This window comes from Pleuronectes platessa, chromosome 14 (assembly GCF_947347685.1).
Source record: "Pleuronectes platessa chromosome 14, fPlePla1.1, whole genome shotgun sequence".
Classification (NCBI taxonomy): domain Eukaryota; kingdom Metazoa; phylum Chordata; class Actinopteri; order Pleuronectiformes; family Pleuronectidae; genus Pleuronectes; species Pleuronectes platessa.
Window position 1 is genome coordinate 11,786,583 of NC_070639.1, and position 17,673 is coordinate 11,804,255.

The 17,673-nt window shown below is 44.0% G+C and overlaps 1 protein-coding gene across 1 annotated transcript in view; it reads right to left on the minus strand.

The window, feature by feature from the left end:
* Nucleotides 1-447: 447 nt before the first annotated feature.
* The window catches only part of LOC128455970 (ATP-binding cassette sub-family C member 4), a 37,650-nt gene continuing 20,424 nt past the window's right edge, over nt 448-17,673 (minus strand). Inside the window, exons 21-31 of the mRNA XM_053439956.1 lie at nt 15,440-15,590; nt 14,723-14,842; nt 14,507-14,617; nt 14,287-14,387; nt 13,619-13,810; nt 10,405-10,560; nt 6,136-6,225; nt 5,505-5,677; nt 4,670-4,775; nt 2,795-2,929; nt 448-1,325 (exon numbers count right to left, since the gene is read on the minus strand). Of these exons, the coding sequence (XP_053295931.1) occupies nt 1,248-1,325; nt 2,795-2,929; nt 4,670-4,775; nt 5,505-5,677; nt 6,136-6,225; nt 10,405-10,560; nt 13,619-13,810; nt 14,287-14,387; nt 14,507-14,617; nt 14,723-14,842; nt 15,440-15,590 (1,413 nt within the window). The 3' untranslated portion in view covers nt 448-1,247. The remainder of the gene's footprint in view (nt 1,326-2,794; nt 2,930-4,669; nt 4,776-5,504; nt 5,678-6,135; nt 6,226-10,404; nt 10,561-13,618; nt 13,811-14,286; nt 14,388-14,506; nt 14,618-14,722; nt 14,843-15,439; nt 15,591-17,673) is intronic.

Here is a 17,673-nt window from a genome sequence, read left to right on the forward strand (position 1 = left end):
TCTTGTCTGTTTGAGCTGGCGATGAATAAAAAAATTACATTGTAATTAGGATTTAATAGTCATGTCGCACGACACCAGCCTGTTCGAATAATGGAGTAAATGGCATCAAGGTCTCTCCACCGTCAAACTAAATTAGAAAAATAAATAAATAAATCACTTGACTCAACACAATAATCATCGGGTTGTTTTTCTCAACCACTCACCAATTTGTAGCATCGTGGTCGAGTGGTCCGGTTGTAATCACTGACCTGAGGCAAGCACACACCATTGAGACAACCGAACACAGGGTGAGCAACAGCGGGAGGAAATGGTCAGTGACTCAGCATAAAAAGGAGACAACAATGTTGTAAAAGTAAAAAATGAAGACGGCACGGAAACATTGGAAATACTCGTTTATTAGAAGTCATTTCAATTTTCATCTTCTGTAACCACATATTTATGACTAAACAAGGGGAATAACCTTTAGCGTGTTTAAAAAACATACACAAATATGTCATTAATTAAATACACAACTATATATTGTCACATTGAACTTGCCAAAGTAGAAAGTGCTACATTTTCACAGCTAATTTATTAAAAGCTTTACGTGGGAAAGTTGATTTTACATTGAAACAAAACAACAAAATCGGCCACAAATTAAAACTTCTGACCCCGCGTCTCCTTGTGTGCCAATAAAAGACATTTTGACTTCACTGCTCTTTCCTGAGGTAGACAGAAAACCACTGTGGTCAAAGTGCAGGAAGACAGTGCAATTACAGAGAATCAATAGTCTGATTAAGGCACAATGATAATGACTGAAAACACGTCTGTCTCCGCTCAGTCTCTCCTTGTCGTGTCAATCTGTTTTGCCCAAATGATAAAAAATAGACCCTAGTTCTTTACAAGAATAATTTAAGCCACTAATAATTTATTGCACCAGGGTAAACACACCCGACATCTGCACTCTAGTCTGCGCCGGTGCAGGAGTGAAGTTACCCAAGAGGCCAGAGCGCACATAAATAAACATTGTGGAGAGTGCGATCGATAAACAGCCTCGCGGTGATATGCTGTCAATAAAAGGCACAGGCTGCCTCGGATACTCGCCTCTTCTCGGCTCCACACTATGACAATCGAACGCGGCACACACCGCACTACGTCTGCTGGACGTCTGAATACATTTGAATGTGTGACTGCACAGTGAAAGGAACTTGAGTGTGTCTGGTTAAAGGATTTCTGGTCAGTGACGGCCACAGCGCCTCTCCAAACCGTCAAAGAGACGTCTCGAAGATGACACGGATGTCCTTGGCACGGCACCCATCTGTCAGCCGCTTTTTGTTCGCGTAAACCTGGAAGTGTATCAGGGGAAGCAAAGTGTCACAGAATACAAGCACACGGTCCAATCTTGAGCTACGATCTGTTGAGCTGTGTTTTATGACAGATCCAGTCGGAGGCGGGCGAAGGGATTTGTCACTCGTCGAGGCGTGCAAAAGTGGCTTATTTAGCCTCATAAACAACTGTGAAATTCCGGGGAGAAAATATCAGAGATAATCACCGAAAAATGATTTGTTTTATTGGAGTTAATTTTCCCCAACAGTGGCTTCTGAGCCGGGCTGCGTGATCATATTTGGAAGAAAAAAACGGTCCTCAGAGATATCAGTGTTTGCTCTTAAGTGTCTTGATTTATTTACACAAAGCAGCTCAGACAAACCAAAGATTTCAATAAGGGAAAGTTGGAGGAAAAAGAGGCGAAACATGTAAAAAAAAAAAAAAAAAGAAAGAAAGAAAACAGGCTGGCCACAGCTATACTGTCTTCTCCGAGATTCTCTTTCAACGAGGACAAAGGAGCCAGAGGTTGATATCAGATTATTGAATGTATTTAAACCTTGACTGACAACTATAGAAACTTGACACACAACATGTGGACCATCTCGGTATTTAATAAGTGGTGCTAGACAGTTATGGATGCGGCGGTAATCTGATCCAAGGCGAGCAGCGTACAATAAAGAAAGGAGAAACGTAAGGGCTCGAACAATGTCACTACCAATCCGCCAGTGTGCAGGGTAAGACGATACCAAATAATACCACAGTGTGCTGAGTCTTTGAAATCAGTATTTTACTCATTTCACTCCTCTGGCTGAGCAGATACAGTTCCGCTGATAAATTTGTGCGAGGGACAGAGAGAAAATGAAATGATGCCCACTTTTTTCTTATTTCACAAAGACCTGTTTGAAGTTGCAATATGGTATCTGGAGTCCCAGACAGATGCACACAAAATGGAATTGAACAATGAATAGCCGCCTCTTATCTGTGCAGTGTCTGAAGGGGAAATACATCACAAATGAATTTCACAGGGAAGAAGTATGGACATTCTCCATTACAGTAATCCCCATAGAAAGTTTATCCCGAATCGCGATGAAGTTAAACCCAATATTTCGAAATAGATATTGCGCAAAGAAAGCTGCTTTTCTAGAATCATCTCCAAAATGATCTCGAAATTACATTATGAGGAAGGAAGATTATACAGAGAGTTTTGGCGATAACATCGACGGATGGGAATCTACAAAGGGGACAATCTCCCTCGTGAAATTAATGTTATGTCGTCGCATTCCTCCGAGTAGGCACTTTAAATTAAAATGGTAATCAAGTGTCTTTGCATTGTCAGGGCTATGCACATCTTCTGTTGCCGCACTGTGTTATTTTGGAGGTGAGCAATGAAGTCTGGGGTTAGAGGGAGAGTCTGGGATTAGTGTGCCTCCACTGGGCTCTTATTTAGCCACAGCAGCTCGTCCCGGGGACAAAAGGTGGGTGTGGTTACCTGTTTGGCTGTGTGCAGCAGGGAGGCGGCCTCGGCTCGGCCTGTCTGTTGGACCATCTGGTAAAAGAGCCCATCCTGGTTCTGCAGCAGCACATATGGCTCGTCATACTCCCGGATCCGGCCGGCGTCCAGAACCTGCAATCATAGCGACAATGCTGGGCGTGTGTGTGTGTGTGTGTTTGTGTGTGTGTGCCTGTGTGATGCACACCACCTGTATACTTTACTTCTGAGAAAACAGACATTTCAGCTGTTTCTCTGCTGAGTGATGCATGCAGACGGTGCAAGATGAATGGGGGCAAACAGCAGCTCTGTGCACCCCTGAACCATCCATTTCAACGTGACTCATCCAACGGCAAACACCGGTGCCTTTTCTCTGCTCGCGGACAATGAGCGTAAAATGTGAGCAGCGTGAAAGTCGACTGCGCTGACTCCGACAGACTGAAGATCAGCCGTGATTTAGCCGTGTACTTATCCTGGCATTTCAGCGGCTCAGGGGTGGTCCTCAGTCAAATCCAACAATCACACCTTTAAGACACTGTAGAAAATAACCATCATTTCAGTGTCAACGCGCGCTGTGCAAACCACACAAAGAATAGTGCCAGGTCAAGCAGTTTGGAAAAAGACTGCAATTATATCACAGACAAATTTTAACAAACTGGATCCCTTTAGCAGCGGTGATGAGCGGTTGTTATCATTAACGCACGGTCTGAGGGCGTGTTTAGTGTGAACTTCTGCAGCTGTTGAGGAGCAGGATACGAGGAGATAAAAGTCTGCTTCTTGGAAAACCTTCTGAATGTGGCACGGCTTAAAATTTGGAGAGGGCGACTCAAGGCGCGTCCCAGTTTTGTCCGCCCAGAGTCCATCCGGGGGCGTTCAACACGAGTGGAGGTGTGAAACAGGCCCCGCTGTGTTGATATTTGACTTTCCTCAGCAACCCTCTCGGTGACGGGAAAGCCGCCAGGTCGCGCCCCTGTCCGCCGCAGACGCTTAACAAACGCCGCCACAAATGGCACTAATTGGCACCTCTGCAGGCAGCGGCAGGAAAGGGCCAAAGATCAAGTGGCAGTGGCGCGGGCTCAACGAGGGGCAAACGCTGTGAGGGAGAACTCAGCCCAGCTGTTGCTAAAATGGGCGAGTGAATTAAAAGTCCTGTGAGCGCGGAGTAGAAAGCCTCCGACGGTGATAACAAGAGGTGTTTATAAGCTCTGAAGCTCAGGTGTGTTGAATGTGCGTTGGCGTAGGTGAATACAAGGGGCACATTTTTGCAAGCTACTTCACATTACTCCGCAAATTCAATAAGTAGAGGCTCAGCTTGCCATGAGAGGGTTTTGCAAGGACGTTGTCAGACATGTATGCCCAGAGAATGTGTTTTCCTTTCACATAGGAGCGACGCAGCAGGAGATTCTCCGCTCAGACACGTTCACAGGAACAGAGCAATCTCCGGAAAACATTCAGGCGAGAGATGGGGCCTGGTTAGAGCTTTTTTCTCACAGCACATCAACACCAGCATCTAATATCAACGTCTTTCTAAATTGACATTGAGATAAATTGTGGGAATTTCAGGGAATTTGCAAGAGAATTTCCTGCTGTATTCTCACATGCGCTCATTTGGACATTATCAAGAGTTTTTACGAGGGGCCTGGCAGGAGAAATTCAGAGGGCAACGGACTCTAACATTTATTTTTTTACATAAAGCCCCTCCGAAGAATGATTATCCGGAGTTCATTGCAGATCTTCTCAAACAATAAGGAAGTAGCTAGGGGGACGTTGTTCCTGTTCTCTGTCTGTCATCGGTGGAAACTTTCCACAACACCAAAGGTGAGTGGTCTCATTTGATAACACCGGTTGTCGTGCGGTGGAAATTTCCTCACTTACCAGTATTCTGTCACAGTCAATGATCGTGTTGAGCCTGTGAGCAATGGTGAGCACCGTACACTCCTGAAACTTGTCCCGGATCGTCTGCTGGATGAGGCTGTCAGTTCTAAAAGGGAGAAGGGAACACAACACCTCAGCACTAAACAAAAAGAACAAACTCTCTTCCTATAGAGCCTTGGGCAGGGATTTTACTCTGCACAGAACAATGGCTCATCAGCGCTGAGGTATGTGCAGCAGTAAGCACACAAATAAAGGATGTGACAGGTCCACAAATTTACAAAGATGGCTTCGGTTTGTTTTGACTTGTGCTTTACATATGTATTATAACTAGGTCCGATTATCTCCCATGTTGATGACCATATTTTCATTTTTGGGAAGTCGTAATAATGTTTTTTATTGTTTAATGTCCATGTTACAACAGAATTTAACTCAACAGACTGATCAATCAGTCACTGAAGAGCACTGGTAAGATGTGAGCTCTGAGAAGTGATTGTCCTGCTTTTATAATTCAATCACGCACTTACATTAAGTGGAAATAATTGTTTTATATACTCAGTTTACACAACGCAAAGTACATTACACTTAATGTGTGTTTTCAACCTTTCATGAAGTGTTTTTTTTCACCGATGTATTTACGCAGACGCTCTGTCTAGTTTTACGACTAGTGTGTTTGAATGACTCTACAGGGAAGTAGTGGTAATGGGGCTGTTTCATTAAATCCAGATAAAAGCACAGTTCATGAAGTGCACTACTTTACAGTAAACAAGCAACACAAGGACTCGACTTGTAACAACGATGTAAAATGTTTCTCTAATACACTCCAGGGTCCCCTGACCTTGGGTCCACGTTGGCCGTGGCCTCATCAATGATGAGGATGCGGTTTTTGCGGAGGATGGCCCGCGCCAAACACACCAGCTGCCTCTGGCCCACACTGAAGTTCGAGCCCGACTCCATCAGCAGCGTCTCCAGCTTATTGGGCAGCTCCTCTACCACAGCCTTCATCTGCACCTGTGGAGAGGGAGAGCAGAGCCCCAACCCTTCATTACTCCTGAATAAAGGCTTCCTGTGGGGATGTCTTTAAAGAGCCATCCAAACACACCCATTAACCGCCTGGCACAATGCAGGGCCAGGTCCACTGATGACCTTGGCCAGTGCTCTCTTGTGGCCAGCCTCTAGCTTTAATCCAGGCCACCAAACCCATTCAGAGGCAGGACCAGGAGCTGAAGCCCTTCACTGTGGGGGGAGCCTTCATCCTGGTTGGCCTGACTGCCCAAACACATCTCCCCCAGCACTTTCAATGGTTCCCAGTTACAAGCCGCACATTGAGCTGGGCCCCATGGCCCTAATGGGATTTCCCCCCATGACTTGTGGCGAGCAGGGAGGCTGAATGGCAGCATTGTAGAGGGGGACAGAGGGATCCCCCCTGGGCTGGCGAGGGGGAATCATTCAGAGCCACGCTGGAGTACCTCTTGGAGTGCATTCCACAGGTCCTCATCTGTGTGCTGCCTGAAAGGGTCCAGATTCTTCCTCATGGTCCCCGTGAAGAGAACTGGGTCCTGTGGATAAATGGATATCGAAAGAGATGGCCGTAGCCAGTTAAGATAATGACAAGGGGGAAGATGTATGAAAGGGTTAAGACAGGCTTCATAGAGCGCCGTTGGGCAATGTGTGAGGGGAAGATGTTCACAAAGGGCTTGCTACACTCTGGAGATCTATTCAGTGCTCGGCGCAACTTTTCTTGAATAAGTTGATCTTTTTACTTGGAAAACCAAAAGCTTGTGCACCGGTGTTGGCGGTGAATAGCCGAGCGAGGTTCGTCTGAGTATATGCCAGAAAAACGTGGCATCTGATTTCCTACATTTTGAGATGATCATTTTGAAATGATCATCTCAAAATGTGTGCTGAGATAAGTCAACAGGGGTCACCACTGGTGATGAAATGGTTCCTGACAGTTAGTTGTTTCTTTATCTTTAACTACGGTGATTATCGTTGTGATTTGATTGGCACTGTAACGGCAGGAGCTGCCAGGGCTCTGGCCATAGTTAGCAACTGTTAGCATCCAGTGTCACCAAATTGTGTTTGCTTAACAACCGGCTATTTGGCCTGATTCTCAAACATTTTAGGTCGACGTCTACCTTCACTTTGCCTGTTTTTTGTTGATATACAATATGTCGTCAACACCTAACATCACATTTATTCACATACTAGTGCAGTGCCCGTTTTAAACATTTCTGTTTGGAATGAGCTGTTTCCTTGGACTACGTCAGAAATATTTTTTTGTGAGTCCAATTCTAACATGTACGGTCACCTTTTTTATCATCTGTGTTTCTAGACGTTGTGTGCAGCACCAGTTTGTGTATCGGTTTAACAATCCCACAACAATACAATACTAATAATACTTTACATTTTGGTCACTACGATCGTGACACCAAATGTTAACACCATTTCAACTCTGTTAACCACACTGTTCGATTTACCCTCATGAAAGGCCAGCCTGAGTTCCGAGCCAGCTTGGACTTTTACAGATATGTATTTACGGTGAGCCACACACCGGCATCAGGTTTCAGCCGCACAGCCGTTTTTAAGCGAGCGCGTAAAGCTCTTTATTACAGTGCAGAGGAACGAGCCCGCGAGTCGACAGGCCCCGTTCCAACACCCCACTCTTGTTTGTGGTACACGTGATTATCATGTAGGGATATTTATTTGTTAATCCTGTTCCGAGGTTGATTTACTGAACATTTACTGCAGATCATTCTAAAGAAACTATCTCGTGTTGTCTTATTGTACAGAGCTGCGGCAGATAAGGTATCATTTTCACATTTTATCTGCGAACAAATACAGGTGGACCTACCTTTGAATCATTTACAACTGCTAAATGGTTGTAAGGACCAATTGAATAAAAACTTTTATGATGTGTGACAGCGTATATCAAAGCAATGGAGGTGACTCAAAGCAGCAAGCAGCTCTGCCTCAACAAAAAGCGATAGGCTTCTATTGTATCCTCATCACAGCCAAGGCAATGTGATAACTCCAGCTTACCCAAGATATGAATCTGACCTAAAAATCCCGATAGTAAATGTTCACCTGGCACCTGTGAGATTAGACCAGCAGTAAAAGAGTAAAGTGTACAATGGCTCTAAAAGGTTCAGCGTCCTGCATTAAGATTACGGAGCTACTAGTCTGAGTGTGACTCACTATCCGCACCTTCATCTCAGCTCTCATACGGGTCAACTCGAAGCCAGGGTTGTGACAGCGCTACAGTGGAAGACTGCGTTTACGTTATGGTTTGACTCAGGAGGTGGAGCGGGTCGTCCACTAACCAGAAGGTCGGTGGTTGGATGCCCCCCTTTCCCCTCAGTCAACCTGCCAAAGTGTCTTTGGGAAAGACACTGAAACCCCTGACAAATGTGCCATCCGTGTCTGAGTAATGTGTGATGGAGAAAGTGCTGCTCATAGGTGCACTGTGTGAATGTGTGTATGTATGGGTGAATGGCAAAACTGTACTGTAAAACACTGAGTGGTCATAAACACTAGAAAAGTGCTTTATAAATACAGACACACATTTATAATACAAACACCTCAAATACATAAATCATGTCTCAATAAACCACGTTTTTATAGCATCAAATAAAAAATTACAACTTTCCAGGGAAACTGAACAAACATCAGTATGATAACAACTTCCTCAGTTTATTTGATGTGTACTTTGACTTTTGTCCAATTGACTTAAGTCCAGTCCCACCTGCTAACATGGAGGAGGCAGGATTTATGATCTATACTGCACCAAGCACCGGGTGCCCATCAGGGACGCGGAGCTGACACCTTAGTCTCTGCTCTCTTGAGTTGGTTTCAGACATGAACTTCGGAGATAGTCCGCAGAATTTGGAATGTTGTCTGACGCGTGTTAGAAACACACTCACTCGCTCGCGGCGCATCCTACAGGGGATATTCCTTCTATGTTCTCACATTGTCTCATTCAGACATTGTCTTTTGTGTTTTCTGGGGTAGCTAGCCTTAGAAACTCTGGAAAAAGTCAGCTGGCTCATATACGGCCTATCTGGAGAATGTCCAGGAAAACGTCCAGAGAGTTTAGCGCATTTCTGAAAGCAGGTGTACAGCTCAGCTATCAAAAGCCAGGGCTGTGACGGCAATTCACCGGAAGTGTGGAGCACACAATTATATAATACACATCTCGAATACAAAACATCATGTCTCAACAAACCTTTGTGTAGGTCAGAGGACTCAGGACTAGCTGCTCTGTTTCCACCTAGAAAAAAATGCTTTCAGCTTTCAGGACTTCATCCCTGCTACCTATGTCTGTGAAAATGTTCCGCGACCTTACTTCCAATGAGCTTTTCCCTCTGTCACCGAAATACCGCCTTGTCATTAAGCCAGCTGAAGTCCCAATTCAAACTAGTTTTGTGACACACTTTAATTGAGGATTCAATGTTAGGTCTGGGGAAAAAAACTGCTTTCAAGCACAGCTTTCCATAGACCGATTATGTGCTCCAGCAATTCTAAGCCCTCTGTTTGCCGCAGAATTCATTTTTTAGTAAGTCATTCCTGAGGATTCAATAGAAAATGAAATGGATCCTTTTTTAATGCCATATGTTAATAAAAGCTTATCATAATCAAATCTGTGGGTGGCACATAATGGAACTCCTCACTGGCGATGTATAGCATACATATCACACTCCTCATGAAATAGTAAAGCAACTGGCAATTTATAGAGGGTTTTTTTTCTCAGAGTGAAAGGCTGAATGAATATCGCTTTATCTCTGACGTCTGGCAGAAGAATAAAAGGCTTTCAGGTGAATGTGTATAAACGCAGGAGACTTCTCTCTATATAAGTTTGTAAAAACTAAGCACACTGTGCAGAGAAACTTGACTCTTCCGAATGCTGTGAGACTGTGTCAAGGAAATCCAGTCTGTGATAGAGATTGGCGCGCAGCTGGAGCTCTGACTTGTAACCTGCCACTTTGTGCGAGTCTCCCCCTCAAGGAGACACAGTGGGAGTAAACAAAATCACATCAAACACACATCACATCCATCTCGAACTAGTTTGGACCAGGAAGTTAAAGTTTATCTAAAGTAGTAGCAATGCCAGAAACCCATCAAATCCACAGCCGCAGCCTTAATGGAACCGTTTTTGGGCATCTTGGCGTCACCCTAGAAATGTTTGAGACTTGGACTAAGTGACGGCGTACAAGGGGACTCTGACTGTGAGGATGGGGGAGACTTCGTCTAAGCAGCTTTCCCATGTTTGGGGGGTAGAGGGCTAATCCTCTGTCAGGGATGGGGGAACTGCTCTCTTCACATTACAGGCCGTGGGAGTCTTCTCCCTTCCCTCCACTCGGCTGACACTCACCCGGAGGCTGGCATTTTCTTAATGCCGTATCAGTTTCAACAAGCGGAAATAAAGTTAAACTGTCTCAAGGCATCCGTTTGTCTCACTTTCTGAAATCCCCTGAGTGATGACGGTAATTCTCCTCACTTGTTTTAGCTTTTTAAAAGCCAGGCGTATAAAAAGAGAGCCGGAGCATGAAGGTTTCTGTCACCAGTGTTCATCTGACATCGCCGACATTTCTCAAGCGTGAGACATAACAGAAGCTCACAGATGTCAAGGGAAAAGTCCAGTCGTTTCAGAAAACGTACAAAAGAGTGATTGCAGAGCTTCATTTCTGAATAAATGAGGATATCTATCAGCTGAGACAGTGTTATTTCAAAAGAGTCACCTGTGGTATTATGGACATTTTCTGGCGCAGAGTGTGCAGTCCGATGGTGGAGGTCAGAACACCGTCAATCCTTATTCTTCCCTCAGGTTCTGCCAGCCGGAACAAGGCAGAGATCAGGGAGCTTTTACCGGCACCAGTGCGTCCGACGATGCCAACCTGCAGTAAGGAGATGGGTTATTTTAATAACCTCTACAAAATACATCAGGTTACAAAAAGAGGAAATATTATCATTGAGCTCTTTCAGATTATTAATTACACTAGTGCTTGTTAAGTGTCATGAACATAGTGTGTCAATAAAGATGATTGCAATGTCTATGCTTCCTCCCACTATCCAGAAATGAAGCCAAACATATCTTGTATATGAACGCTGCCATCTTAGTCATGATCACAGCCTGTATATAAAGACAGGCGACACAACAGCTCCCTAAAAGTGAAGCCAAAGCGTCTCGTTTTCCCCCTGGTGGCTGGCTCCAGTATAGGCCATAAACCCTGCCTCTACCATTTTAGCAGCTAAATATAGTTTGTTTTTAATCACACTGATGTATGTTCAAGGGTTTGACACAGGACCTCCATCCCCTGTTGGCTACTGCGCAGATTTGGGCTCCAAATTATGTCATCGGCACGAGATGGCGGCGTATATATTTATGGGACATTCTGTTTTCATGTCTGGATAGTGGGACGAGGTGGAGATACACCATTCAGCTTTATATACAGTCAATGGTCCTGACACTAATGGACCGTTTCATGTGGCTAAATGGGAAAACTTGAAAGTCAGGCTACTTGAAAGATGACAATTTATATTTAATTTCATGTAATAGAAACTATGACCATTCCAGAGTACTGACAATAAGCAAAACTCTGTTGGTCGAACCCAATGAATAGGAAAGGTCTCAATAATGTTCACTTGTTCAATTGAGCTGCTGATGCCACACAATGCTGTGTCCCAAGATATAGGCCTGTTATATGCCGAGACACAGTCAAGGGGAAAACCTTTGTTTAGACAGTGGATCACCAACCACATTGCTTGCAGAAGAAAGAACCGTTGTGCTGATAACATGCCAACACACACAGAAGGTGCAACACACCTCTCGCACACAGTTTTGTCCCCTTCTGCCCACTAACCTTTAAAGTGGAAAGGATCAAGATGTTTAGGACTGGGTTTGTTTCTGAGTGAGTTATTCGAAATGACAGTAAACTTATAGAATGGGATCAAATCATTTCCTATAAAAAAAAGGCACCAATGACAAACCACTGGGTATCTCCATCTAGTTCTAGTAAGAAACAATCTTGTCCCAAAGCCAAGACGAGAAATACCAACAATGATATGTGGCTAGTCTCGTTCTGCATAAGCTGCCGTGTGAGTGCACAGATATGACTAAAGCTGCTCCACTCAGGACTGATCCATAGACAACAGAAAAAAGGTCATCCCTCTCCAGGAAACATCACTGAGACCTATGCTAGTCAACAAGTGGTTCAATTGTCTAGACTTTCCCTGTTCAGAATATGTACAGTGTTCAGTCTTGTATGCTTTCTGACTGTAAAGCATCTTGGTTTGGAAAAGTGTTTTAGAAGAAAATATTCTCGCAAGTAAGGACCTTGCGCTCAACAACCTAAAGCCCAAGGGTAGAAAACGTGGGGTCCTTTAAATCAAACCATAAACTAGGCTTGAGTTAGGTCCCGCCTGTCCTAGCCTGGCCACAACACCAGCTCTGGCAAACCAATCCCAAAAGGAGGAATGGCTAAAAGCTTGACTACCTGTGGTAAAAATATAGTTACTAACCCACAACACATCACCCTCTCATGTGGGACCTAAGTGCAAAGGCTATAGGAGTGTATACGAGAATACATAAGCCTAGACCAGCAACACACACCAGTTTACAAACACACACCAAAGTGACAAACATAGGCCCCATACCCAGGAATGAAGCCAAAATATTCTGGATATCAACGCCATTATCTTCTGCGTTTGGAGCCAGAGTCTGCACAGAGCGAGGTCCAACCGATACATCCACTTGACCAATCACAGGCCAGTCCCTGCTGTCACTCATGCCATTTCACCCCTGTTCATAAAGCGTGAAAGAACTAACGAACCTATCGGTAAAATGACCACTTGGACATTCATCCGTCCAAAATGACAGAAACCATCTTTGAGGTGTTTCATTTTTATTTAATTTTCCTATGTTAAAAGATTTGGTCACCATTCACTGGAAAAGTACTGAGCACAGAATGTGAGCAGGATAAATGATGTGAGCCCAGAGCCTTTGTATAGATATAGTCTATTCACCTCAATGCCGCTATATTTCCCGATTGGCAGTGAATGCGAACAAGGTCACTCTCAGCCATAAAAAGAGAACAAACCTTTTAAACAGTTGTCAGTGTGGATTAGTCTCCCTTTCGTTGGTGATCTTTATTCAAAGATGAAATATGCTACCTTTTCCTATTATTTCTGACAAACGATGAACAATAAAAAAAAAATCTTGATCTTGAGTCTGGAGATAAATATTAATCCTTTAGCGAGATATCTCTCTCCAAACAACAGAAGGTCAGCTGAGATGTTGTGGACAGTCGAGTGCCTTTATAAGATTATGTGAAGCATATGACTGTAGAGTGAGGGACACAGTGAATGTGTCATGTACTGTAGGTGGTAGGTGAGTGTTTTCCTTGTGAGAGGGTGTCAGGGGAGCTGTCAGGATGCACAAAGCCTTTCACCCCCATGGCATCCGGCAGAGATCCCTCCCAGGGGCTGTCAGAGCCAGGAGCTCTACACTTATCAACCCATCCATTGTGAAATCAGCCGCCCTGGCCGACCATAGCCATGCAAAATACACCCCCAGCATTAAACACAATTTCAATCATCCTCAACCATCTCCCTCTGCCTTCCACTCTCTCTTTCCTCGCCCCTCTACCTTGGCCTCTTCTCCCTCTGGAGTGAATAAACTGTTGTCACCATCAGGTAGCTCAAAATGCAAATAGGGAACAAATGGATCCACTTGAACAGTCTTAATTACATGATATGTATTCCATGAATCACAAATGGTATAGTCCTCAAGATTCAGCAGCACAATATCCTGTCCCTTTAATAATTGATTTGAAAAATAATGCCACATCAAAAAAAAAAGAATCGCACCACACCTTCTACACTGGCTGCATATCAACCCGGGTCATGGGCTGTGCACACCAGTGAGCATGCACAGGTGGGAATAAAGACAAGAACCTTTTCTCTGGATGTGAAGACAACAGTCAGGTTCTTCAGGACCAACGGCTCAGTGGCACTGTAAGAGAAGGCGACTCTGTCGAAGGTGATGGAGCCTCTCCTCGGCCAGTCATGTGGAAGCTGTTTGTCAGTCTCCCATGGTGCTTCACTCTCCAGCTCTGCATACTCAACCACTCTCTCCACCGACGTCATCTACGGAAAATAAAACGATTTACTGAACAACAAATACTACACCCCCGGGGGGATCGTAATACAAATATGTCGGGACCAAGACAATAACAATAAATAGAAATACACAATATATATAAAACATATGTGCATTATACTGCAACATATAAACAGAAGACAAAACAAGAAAATATGCATTATATACAATATAACAGTCTATACATAACAGAAGATAGCATATTATAAATAGGGTGTCATGTGCTGACAGGGTGAAATAAGTACAGGACTGGTCTATTGACTCAGAGTGTCTAACACTCCCAGAGAGCAATTGATAAGTCTGATGCAGACAGGAGGGAATGATTTCCTGTGGTGCATCTTGCTGAGACTAAAATATATTGAACATTTATTGAAACATTTCAGAGAGGAAAATCATGAAATGATTTACACAAATTATATGTTTGGTCATTATGAGTTGAGTGTTCGAACGTGAGTATCCCCACCATGTTCTCGATCTCTGCGCTCTGTCTGACCCCCCACTGAAACATGCCAGTGAGCGTAATAGCATAAGACAGAGTCAGGCCAACTGCACCTGGCTCCAACCCTGTAATAACAGAAACACATGTAAAAACATACAGTTACACATTATTAGCTCACTGTAATGGTGTCACATGTAAATAAAGTGTTAACTGTTTTTCCTCCAAAATTAAAACCATTCAGTACCATCCCTGAGGTAAATGCAGCCAAAAGCTGTGATGGTGACAAAAATGGAGCAGATTCCATCGAGGCGCACAGCTAACCAACGAGAAGTAGTCAGGAACAAGAACCAGGCCCCTATAAACAAACAGAGTTTAAATAAGACACATGATATAAATTACATAAAATTAAAGTGTATCATTAGTTTTAATGTGTATGTTAAAGCTTTAATTTTTCTTTCACCTGAGTGAAAATCTTGATATTCATCAAACATTTGCTGAAACCTCTGCTGAACCTTGAAGGCTCGGATTGTGCTCAGGCCTTGGAGAGAGGAGGAGAGGTGCGAGAAGACGGGACTCCGAGCTGAAAGACACAGATACAGACCAGCGTCAACCATCGGATCACAAACAACTGTAAAATCCGCTGTTTATTTAAGTGAGCCAGAAATCATTATAAACTTTTCAGGACTAATGTTTTGAGGTGTTCTGCCTGAAATGGGTAATTTGGTAATCAACACTGCATGCACTTTAGCTTTAAGTTTCTATTTACCTGGTCTTACATTTCTATTTGTTCATTTTATTAAAAACAAATAAAAACCTAAATGTTTCCTCTGAGCTCTTTGGCAGACTGGTTCCATCGTGATAAAGAACGACACTTTTAGCAAATTGCATTTGAGCGCTCGGCCCAGAATTAAAAAGATAAACTAAAGCCTGCATTGGCCTAGTCATACACACTTGGCATTTTTCCCCCATTGTATGTGATGTCATGAACTCCCGTCTCTAGAGGAAACTGCGTGTGGCCGAGCCATAGGCCGCCGCCACCTTTGGCCTCTATGCTAATGACCACGGCTTTCTTCAATGGTCTATTAGCATTCCTGTGGTCCCTTTTTGTCTTTTGGCTCAAATGGACATGTCCACGCCCCCCCCCCCCCCCCAACCCACACGGAAAAGAAACATTTACTGGTAGACTCGAGGCGCTTGATGTCCCTGGAGGTTCGCAGGAAGTAGCATCTCAGAAACAGGAAAACGGTGAGAAGAGGCACGATAGGAATGAGGATCCAGGGGAGGACGACTGCGGCTACCACGATCACTCCGATGACTTGGAGGAAAACCTGGGACAGAGGGAGAGGATGTGAGCACAATATTAATTAAAAAGCAGAATCGAAAGCTCCGCTGCTGCTGTGTGGGAAACAAGAGAAACTCTTTCCGCTCTATTTGTGCGAGACCAAAATGGACAGAGAGAAAGGTAACAGCAGGTTGTGGGACTGAGCTTATGTGACTCACAGTGTGAAAGGGAAATGATCACGGCCCTAATTCTCACTTAGTAACAGGTGAGAATTTACCACTTGGCCATTGCAGCTCATAGCCCCGGCTCCCCTGGGCTTTCCCTTCAACACTTCTGGCCCGGTAAGCCTCCCTGGCAGAGCAGCCAGCCAACGGGCATGGCCACAGTGACTGGCAGAGAGCGCTGGGAACCACACTGTGGGTGTCTGATACATCACACTGAAACCGCACAGCCCTCAACAACATGGTGACTCATCACCTGTCTTAGTGGCTATGTGACACACACACACACACACACAGACCAGGATACCAGAGCTGCCTAAACAGGATTGGAGGCAGCGAGTGTGACGACAGCGAAGCACCCACACATGCACCTTGTTTAGAACAATGAGTATCCGATAAAGGATCGTCATGGCCATTAATATTTAAAATAAATGATTTTACACAAAGCCTACGTGATAGTAAACAGTGTAATGACCGCCAAGTTTGAGGTACGCAATGTTTCACTTCTACTTTAATACATTTAAGAGGGAAACACAGTTTTTACTCCAGCACAATAATCAGGTGACTTTGCGGATTACGATTTCTATTTTCAAAATATACGATAAAAGTTATGATGACTCCCTATAGACTAAACTGAAACGTTAAAGATACATGTAATGTTATACTTGATAGCCTTATCTGGTAATTAAATACAACAACAAGAAAGAGGACATCTCTGCCAAGGTTGATAGGCCACTATACTCATTTTGATTCACAAAATCTGGATCAATATCCAGATCTGCACCAAATTTCACCTGTTTACAGATATTAGCTAATGCCAGATTTTTCTCAGAAAGAAATCTGCATTATTACTTTAGAAATTCACAAAAATGACCAAAAACTTTCACTCACAATATGAAAGAAATTGGAGGAAAGATATCCTAGATCCGCCCCCTGATCCAGATCAAAATATATCGGCCTCTTCCCTGACCCATCTGTTGTAATCTGTCCAAGTTATGTTTTGGTAATGCTGTTAACTCAGAGACAAACAAACACAGATAAAAAATGACAAGTTGTGTCTGCAGCCATGCCTGAATATACAAACTACCTTGCTCTGACCAATAGCTGAAATTAAAGTAACCAAATAAATTCTATTAAGTACTACGCTTGAGGCCAATCGTTTGAAACTGAAAGCTTAACTGTGTTACACATTTCATGTTCGATTGGCACATGATAAAATTGAAGCCTTGCACCCTGAAATTAGACACATCCTAAGAGACGAATCGCATGAGACGTGGAGATTAGGATCGTGAGGTTACCTTCAGTGGTCTCACACTAGCCCAGAGAGATGAAAATTTAATTTAGCACCTTAATTACAGATGCTATCTGCCACTTAAGCACACATTTAAGCTTGATCACTTTCAGTCGTAGTTTTACGATGAAAAGCCACTCAATCCCATTTGCCGTTCAGATAAGAGGGTATTACGAGTCTAACCATTGCCATAGAGGAGCCACCACAATCAAACAGTAAGTGGGAGCTGCTGAGCACAACTGATCCCGAGAATTTCACAGTACATAAGTTTCAATCTTAGTCTTGATGGAAGGCTACCAGACTGCAAAGTGAGATGGCGGCACATGGTCCATTACAGCGTGTTATCCAGCCTTCCCTTGAGGGGAGCAAATATTAACTGAACAAATGTCTTATCGTGCTGTTTTTCTTTCACTCTGCCGCTGCTGGTTGGTGACACAGTGACACTGCCCATTCATGTTTGCTGGTTGGTTAATTTGAATTGTAATTGGGCCCATTTCAGCGGGGGCCGCGCAGGTCCGGGCCGAGGCCGGCTTATCTGACGGCGGGGTCGTCTGAGGGGACGGAGGAGGAGCAGGAACCATTAGATAGGAGTCTTGCCTCCTCCTGCTCCCAAGGGC